This window comes from Sturnira hondurensis, unplaced genomic scaffold (assembly GCF_014824575.4).
Source record: "Sturnira hondurensis isolate 20B ecotype Veracruz unplaced genomic scaffold, ASM1482457v3 Scaffold0007406, whole genome shotgun sequence".
NCBI classification, from domain to species: Eukaryota; Metazoa; Chordata; class Mammalia; order Chiroptera; family Phyllostomidae; genus Sturnira; species Sturnira hondurensis.
Genome location: NW_028080037.1, coordinates 16,269,827 through 16,278,379, shown reverse-complemented (window position 1 = coordinate 16,278,379; position 8,553 = coordinate 16,269,827). Strand labels below are relative to the sequence as shown.

Below are 8,553 nucleotides of genomic sequence, written 5' to 3'. Positions count from 1 at the left end.
TGAGAAGTTCTGAGTCTTGGCAGGCAATGCTGGAGAACCAGATGCGTCCTGGGTAGCCTCTGGCTGGGCTAATTAAGCAGTCAGTCGGGCGAAGATTTACTGTGCTGTAATCCATACTCCCCTCAACACCATCTCCAGAAATAACAAGAATCACAGCTGCCATTGTGCAAGCTCATGGCCGGTATTTTACAGATGAGGAAACTGGCTGAGAGAAGGTGAGTAACTTGTCTGGGTTCACACAGCCAGTGAGTGGTGGCACTTGAACCCTAACCCAGGACTGTCCCTTCTAAAACCAGTGCTCTTTACACTTCACCAGAGCTATTCAATGGTAACAATAACATGGCTTTTTGGATTATTGTTCAAGTTAAGTGACACGTAAACTGCAAAGCGCTGAACACAATGCCTGGCTCACGGGAAGAAGTTGACAAATGTAAACTACTCACCAGAAACCCTCCAGGGGCATCCCTTCCTTCTTAGAATGAAATCCCAACTTTTTCAGCATGGCCTCCAAGACCATCCACACAGTGTCTGACCCTCTCTACCACTCCCTCCGTTATTTCGGCTCACTGTATAAACCAAGCTCACGCCTCACTCAGGGCCTTTGCACTTGCTGTTCTCTTTTCCCAGAATGCTCTTATTCTCGATCTTTACCTGGCTGAAACTTCCATTCAGCTCTCAGCTCCAGTGTCATCTCCTCAGAGAAGTCTTCCCTGACTACTTACCTGAGCATCTCACATTACTTAACAAACCCAAGTCACTCTCCATATGTTACCCAGTTTTATTTTATTCATGAACTTTAATGTGAACTGATTTTTTACAATTTATTGATTTGACCTGGCTGGTGTAGCTCAGTGGATTGAGCGTGGGCCTGCGAACCAAAGGATCACGGTTCGATTCCCAGTCACGGCACATGCCTGGGTTGCAGGCGGGTTCCCTGCAGGCCAACTCCCAGCAGGGGAAGCACAAAAGGCAACCATACATTGATGTTTCTCTCCCTCTCTCCTTCCCCTCTAAAGATAAATAAATAAATAAAATCTTAAAAAAATAAAAAAATAAAATTTATTGATTTGAGAGAGAGGGAGAGAGATTATTGTCCCACTTATTCGTACATTCATTTGTCGTTTCTTGTGTATGCCCTGACCAGGGAATGAACACACAACCCTGGTATATTGGGACAACTCTGTAATCAACTGAGCTACCAGGCGAGGGCCTTGAAATTCTTACTTAGTTTTTTTTTCTGTTTCCTGCTTATCTCCCCTACTGGAATGGTAAGCTCCAAGATGGTAAAATCTTTCTTGTTCTTCACTATACGCCCAAGATCTTGAACAGTGTCAGGAAGAACAGACACTCAATAAAGATATATTTGGTTGGATGGGTGAACAGATGAAAGAATGAGTGAATGAATGAATGAATGAATGGTTTCTACCAGTTTGGAGAGATATTTTTGAACACAAGAGGGAAGTTAGGGGAGTACGACATCAGCTCAAATATTCTTAAGTCAGAGAGCCGTTCTGCTTGCTCAGAGCTATACCAGATGCCAACTTCTCAGAACAGGATTTCAGACACCTTGGAACTTGCTTTATGAGACACCCAAGCGTTGAGCTTTTCCTAACACCTGTGCTAGGGGAGCAGGTGGGAGGTTTTGGGGGCTTTGTAACTGTGAAGACTGTCCCAGCTCCTGACTCCTGGAAATGCCTCGGGCTGAGCTTGGGAGAGAGGGTAAACTTTTTTCAGTAATAAAGCTTCTTGGTGTCAGTGTGAGGAGGGTGCTAATTCTCATATCCCCAACCTGTGAGACTTGTGAGGCAGACGCAGTCAGGGGGCTCTGGGGAGGCTCCGCCCTCATCTCGCAGTGCCATTCAAGGGCAAGTCCTCGTAGGGAGCTCAGCGAGCTCAGGATGCTCAGGGAGGGGCCCGGGGCTGCCGAGCTGCCGGGATCCAGGCCTGCAGCCAGCGCCAGGGCCTCACATTCCGCAGTCTCTTCGTGCTCACAGTTTCTCTTTTAAGGCAGCCCCTTTTTAATTTATTTATACTCCTCCATTATGAAAATAATACATGCCTGATGCTGAAAACTTAAAAATCAAGAAAACAAATACAACAGAAAACAACTCACCCAAAGTTAACCACTGTTAACGATTTGGTAGAAACATTTCCAATTCTTTTCACATACATGTTTGCAAAAAGAAAAAGTACCACACACTGCATAAATCTGTGACCCACCTTTTCCACTTAGCTTTCTATTTTGACCATTTTTGTCTGTGAGCCTGATATATTTTTTATTTTATTGCTTTATTTTTATAATTCAGTGGGGGGTTAGAATATCAACATCTGCTTGTTTTAGAGTAGGTATTTATTACGTAAAATTGAAAGATCCTGGAAGCCCCGCCCCCTCGGAGATGACCACTGTGAAGACAAGCCCATAGTCCTCAGAATTTTGCATGTACACATATCAATGTATATGTATTTGTATAAATGGGATCAGACTTCACAACTAAACATACCATTTTTCAGCTAGATTTCTTTTTCACTTAATCTGTCTTTCTTTACCCCTACACACGGAGTCATCTTGTGCATTTTAATGTCTACAATTTCTACAATTTGAATCTACCCATTTAGTCATTAACCACTCCTGTATCGAAGGATCTTTTTCTTCTTCAATTCCCAGCAATGCTCCAATGACTTTGTGTGCTTGTGTGTGTGTGTACATAAAATTCCATAAATATTTTTCTAGGAGCAGAGTATCAGGGTCAAAAGGAATAAACAGTTAGAGAGCCAAACTGCCCTCTAAAACCATTGTTCCAATGCCAGGGGCGATGCCTGCTCCTTCGCCAGAAAACTGGTCTTGCTAATCTTTCATCTCTGTTGATAATGCTGGCCAAAAAAAAAAAGGTATTTCACTTTGTGTTTTAGTACTAGTGAAACTGGGCATCTTTTTGTGGTCATTTGTATTTCCTGATTGCGTATTCATATCTCACCCTAGCTTCTTTTGAGTTCTTTATCTTTTTCTTGTTAATTTGGAAGACTGCTTCAAATAATAGTGAGGTTTGGTACTTTGGATATTTTACTCCAGTTAAAACACAGTTTTAAATGACTGCATGCTTCACCTCAGTAGTAATTCCTATTTGGGGTATTTTACTTGTTTTCATTTCCTCCCTGTTACAAACAACACCACGATGAATATCTTTTGTGGACATGCATTTTTTTAGGAGAATTTTCCAGAAGTGAGATTTATTGCATCAAACGTGTACACATTGAGGATCTTAGTACGTATGTACCAAATCTCTTAAAAGAAGATGGTGACACTGCACACACTCTTGCCAATAGCACACGGGTGCCACCTCTTCATGTGTTGGATAAGACTAAATATATCATTTTTTATCTTGGCCAATGTGACAGGTACATTGGTTTCCTAGGGCTCCTGTAACAGATTAGCACATGCCCTGGCTGGTGTGGCTCACTGGATTGAGCGCTGGCCTGCAAACCAAAGGGTTGCCGGTGTGACTCCCAGTCAGGGCACATGCCTGTGTTGCAGGCCAGGTCCCCAATAGGGGGCGCGCAAGAGGCAATCACACATTGATATTTCTCTCCCTCTCTCCTTCCTTTCTTCTCTCTAGAAATAAATAAATAAAATCTTAAAGAAAAACAGATTAGCACAAACTGAGCAGCTGAAAACAACAGAAATCTATTCTCTCTCTCTTTTTAAAAATATTTATTTATTTCTAGAGAGAGGAAGAAGGAAAAAAAGAGGAAGAGAAACATCAATGTGTGAGCGAAACATCTATCAGTTGCCTTTCACATACTTCCCCACTAGGGATCTTGCCTGCAAACCAGGCATGTTTCCTGACTGGGAATCGAACCAGCAACCTTTCCGTCCACATGCCAGCGCTCAATCCACTGAGCCACACCAGCCAGGGCAAAAATCTTTTCTCTTAAAGTTTTGGTGGCTAGACCTCTAAAACCAAGGTTTCAGCGGGGCCACCCTCCCTCCAAAATTTTTAGGAAAGAATCCTTCCTCACCTCTTTCCTTGTTTCTGGTGGTTGCTGGCAATCTTTGGCATTCCTGAGCCTGTGACAGCTAACTCCTATCTGTTTCTGTCTTCATATGGCCTCTTCCCCGTGTGTCCTATCGTGGCCTTCTTCACAGTACACCAGTTACTGGGTTTAAGGCCCATCCCAATCCAGTGTGGCGTCACCTTAACTAATTACATCTGCAAAGATCCTCTTTCCAAATAAGGTCACCTTCTGAGGTTCCAGGTTCATGTGAATTTGGGGGGATACTATTTAATCCCCTACAACAGGTAAAACAGGTTTTATTATTTTAACTTTCAGCTCTTATCAAAAAGAAACACACACACACAATAGCCCAGAAACGCTAAAGGCAAATAATGGGACATCTTAACTATAGACTGTCTTATGGATATACTAGCTTGCTGGTTGGACTGAGTCAGAATGTGCCCCACCTGAGGAAGGTGACCCCCTGAGCTCATTCTGACTCTACTGCCCTGAGCAGGTACTGCAGAATAACAGAATAACTGCGAGAATGTTCCCTGCTTTACTTTTTCTTACCAGCACATTGCCCTCAAATCACTGGGAAAGTGTAATGTCAGTGACAATTTTCAGCCCCAGGGTGATCCTAGGTTTGATGCTGAAATCATTCCTAAAAGTCTTAGAATAGTCTCTCCTTCAGTTCAGGTCTTTTATTTTATTGTATTTATTTATCTTTAGAGAGAAAAGGAAGGAGAGAAGGAGAGAAATATCAATGTATGGTTGCCTCTCGTGAGTCCCCTGCTGGGAACTGGCCTGCAACCCAGGCATGTGCCCTGACTGGGAATCGAACCACGATCGTATGGTTCCCAGGCCTGCGCTCAATCCACTGGGCTACACCAGCCAGAGCCTCAGTTCAGGTCTTGATTCAACCCCCAGAACTGCACCACCTTTGGCAGCCCTTGCCTTAATCTCCATCGAGATGTGCCTCAGACCTGACACACGGTAACTCCTAGGGTCCTGCCTTCCTCTGCCTGTTTCCTGTCCTGAGTCTTCCCCCATCCGTTGTCCCCAATGATGCCAGGGCACTGTGTGAAAGATGGTAGGCAAGTGACTAGCTTCCCAGGCCAGTTACAACACAGACCTGCTTCGTATCTGCTGGGCTCTCCCCAGAGCCGTGGGCCCGCCTATCATACGTGTGAATGGATGATGATGTTTAGTGCTCCCGTACTTAAGCCCCGTGTTCTATTTACCATGTGCCCGGCACCTGGCTCAAGTGCCTTACAGCGGCCACCTGCACATTTGTTGAATGACCAGAATACATTCCTCCAACCCCTTTTCCTCATATTCCTATTGCTCCACAGTTTTCCAGCAGAATCTTCTGGTCTTCTGGGTCCTTCAGCATCCCCCATTCCTCTGCCAGCAGTAATCTGCATGCCGCTTACCATGTGCCATGAGCTATGACTGTTACCTGCATTTAATAACGCCCTTAATACTCAGAAGGTACTTGCACACAGAAGGTATTTCTATCTCCCCCACTTTACAGGAGACTAAAACTCAGCATGCCCAAATGCCCTGCCCTTGGTTCACACAGCTAGAACCGGCGGGGTGAGGGTTCAAACCGAGAGCACTATGATAAATGAAGCCCATTAGAGAGCAGGACTCTCTAGCAGGAGGCTTAGAGTTCTGGGCTGTAGCCCAGAAAAGTATGGCAGCCGACCCAGAAACACTCAGCAAGTTAAAAGCTGAATAAAGACTAGACTGTGGGGCCTGGGTGTCCCAAGATGCTCAGGCCAGGGATTTTTTGCCCAGCCAAGGCCACAGCGCTCCCCCATGGCCAAGCCAGTTAGCTGTCTTCTGTATGATTTAAGAATGGAATTATCAGTTTGAAAGACAAAGTTGAAAGTAACATCTCCAACTGTAGCTCGTTTTATTTGTCAGATTTTAGGTATTTATTTTGAGAGAGAGGGGAAGGCACAGAAAAAGAGAAGGGAGCGTTGATGTGTGAGAAAAAACGCTGACTGGCTTCCCCATACCTCACACACACCCTAACCAGGGACCAGGCTCACAACCCAGGCACGTGCCCTTACCAGGAATTGAACCAGCAACCCTTTACCTTGTGGGAACGATGCCCAACCAAACGAGCCACACTGGCCAGGGCTCTAGCTTATGTTTTAAAAACCAGAACTGTTTGGGAGTTAATGGGAAACGCAGAATAATGGAATCTGCCCTTCAGATGTTTGCAGAGGACTTTGAAGTGGTCTCAAGTAAGTGACAAGTGAAGATAAGGTAGAGTTAACAAAGCACCCAAAGCAGAGCAGGTCTCAAGGATAATTTACATTTATTTGCTGATGACTCTGACTAAACATACTTCAAACACAGCAGAAGTTAAAGAGTCTGTCCGGTGAAGCCATTTCACAACAACAAATAACAGCAGAGTGGTCCATGCAGGGCCTCATCTCAGGCTGAGGTCTTGGCTCTGGGCAAACAGCTGGCAGGTGGACCTGGTCCTTCTGGCCTTCATGGGACCCTCTGAGGATCTAGTTCTCATACTTGTGCTTGATGTGTTTCCACAGCTTCTGCATTTTAAAAACAAGAGCCACAGACTTTTAGTTTCACCTCCCACATTTTACAACGCTAGTCCCACTACTCTGGTCTCTAAAACAAGCTTGAGAAACTCTTACCACGTCCTGACAGTTGCAGAGGGCAAAACTGGAAGCAACACCAGGCTTGCTGCACATTCCTAATGTTTATAAAACTTTGATGCTCTCAGTCACCATGCGAAGTAAGTGGGAAGAAATACTACTACTTTTATAGGAAATTGACGTACAGAGATTGAGGAATCAGCCCCAAAGCACACAATTAGTAATGAACAGAGCCTGAAAGAGGGCTCATTTCTTCAACTCCCAAGTATCACTTAAGAGGTCCTAAAATGCCGAGTCCCCAAATATTACACTTCACATTGAGCCATCCCTAATTTCTTTCACAGCTCCTGATCCTTGGGTCAGGAACTAGCTGGGCGCTCATTCCTAAATACACAGATGACAACATGCTCAGGTGCCTTTCGCAAATACTGGGAATGGGTAACTGCTGGCGGGAGATGGAATCGTGGTAGTACTTTTACAGGGCAGAAAGTTGCCCTGGCCAGAGGCAGTACAGCCTCCGTGAACAGAGCCTGCCTGAGCTATAAGGCCAGACAGCTATGAACTAAAAACACGAGTGAATGCTGGCACGGGGCATCTGCAAAAGACCTTCCCTAGTGTGAGCCACAATGTAATGACCTAGAGCATGCACAGCACTTAACACTTAGCATCCAGCCTGCCACACAATAAATCTAAACGATGTTGGCTCTCCGGGGAATGCCTTTCCTGTTCCCCTCTTCTGCCCAGAGGTGTTACCTTTGTCTTTCTTACTCCTAAGCTCCCCGAGGGCCCTCCTTTTGCTCCTGTAACCTGCTTCCTGAGCCTACACAGCCCAGATGGCTCACTTCTACTACCTTTGTAACTTTCTAAATAAACTTTCTCTTATAATTTGAAAAAAATAATAAAAGATGCTATTCCCTGCCTTATGCTTCCACTTTATCCTGAGGAATGCAACAAACGCTGTTTTGAGTGGTACCACCTAACAGGCACTGCGACATCTTGTTTATAACTCAAGTAATTCTCACAATAACTCCGAGGTAGTTACTGTTATCGTTTCCGTTTCACAGATAGAAGTGAAGCTCAGAGATGTTAAGAAACCTGCCGAAATCTAACGTCACAGTTTTAAGTGACAAGGCCCTGTATTTCCACCCAGGGCTGATTTCACAGCCTCCACTCTTAACGATAATTAACACCACGCTGCCTGAGTTGGTGAGCCTTGGTACCGAAAGTGCTATCTGAAAAGGCCATCACAACGTCTAAGGAGATGCCCTTTTTGCGATCGTCGGCCGCTCGAATCTGCCCTTGAAACCCTCAGAGGCGGCAGGAGGTGCGGTTTCCAGCCCTGACTTGCCATTGACTTTGTTTTCGCTTCTACAAATAAAATGAGTGCATGTGGGAGATAGCAATACTTAACCCCTGCAACGGGGGAATCCACTGAGTTCGTTTAACGTTTTACGACTCACACCGAGCGGAAAGGACAGACGGCAGCCTACAGACAATAGACGCCCAGGGCTTACCCCTCTCCCTGGTAAGGGTACACTGAGTCCCGCCCCACCTCCACTTCCACTGTCACCCCTCAGGTGGGCCCAAGGTCAGGGATGGCCTAGGCCCTCACCCCCTGGTTGATGTGTTCATAAATCGCGTCCGCGCCTTGATCGAAGGCGCGCTCGAAGAACAGGGCGCCCACGGCGATGGTAAGGGCGAAGGTGGACGTTCTGCGGAATAGCAAGGAGTACAACCGCGCACTTAATGTCGGTGCCGCCATGTTTCTCCGCTGCCGAAGTCGCGTCACGGCGCCTGCGCTGCGGCCGACCTGGCGCTCCAAAGGCCCTCAATGTGAAATACTTTATGGGATATGTAGTCACTCTGAATCTCGGTGCTCGTTGTTTTGCATCAGGGAGGTAACCGATGGCTTTCGCGAAAAAAA

The 8,553-nt window shown here is 45.7% G+C and overlaps 1 protein-coding gene across 1 annotated transcript; it reads right to left on the bottom strand.

Moving 5' to 3' along the window:
- Positions 1–6,308: 6,308 nt before the first annotated feature.
- Positions 6,309–8,433, bottom strand: UQCR10 (ubiquinol-cytochrome c reductase, complex III subunit X). The gene is made up of 2 exons (XM_037052466.1): positions 8,242–8,433; positions 6,309–6,563 (listed from the first exon to the last, which is right to left on the bottom strand). Exons 1-2 carry the CDS (start codon positions 8,389–8,391, stop codon positions 6,525–6,527), a joined length of 189 nt encoding a protein of 62 aa, XP_036908361.1. The 5' UTR covers positions 8,392–8,433; the 3' UTR covers positions 6,309–6,524.
- Positions 8,434–8,553: the final 120 nt, after the last annotated feature.

What these genes read in the sequence shown, in the direction of transcription:
- UQCR10 (XM_037052466.1), bottom strand. Translation starts at nt 8,391, where the DNA reads ATGGCGGCACCGACATTAAGTGCGCGGTTGTACTCCTTGCTATTCCGC. An exon ending in ATGAACACATCAACCAGGGG is followed by an intron (nt 6,564 to 8,241) that starts GTGAGGGCCTAG and finishes TTTAAAATGCAG; the next exon opens with AAGCTGTGGAAACACATCAA.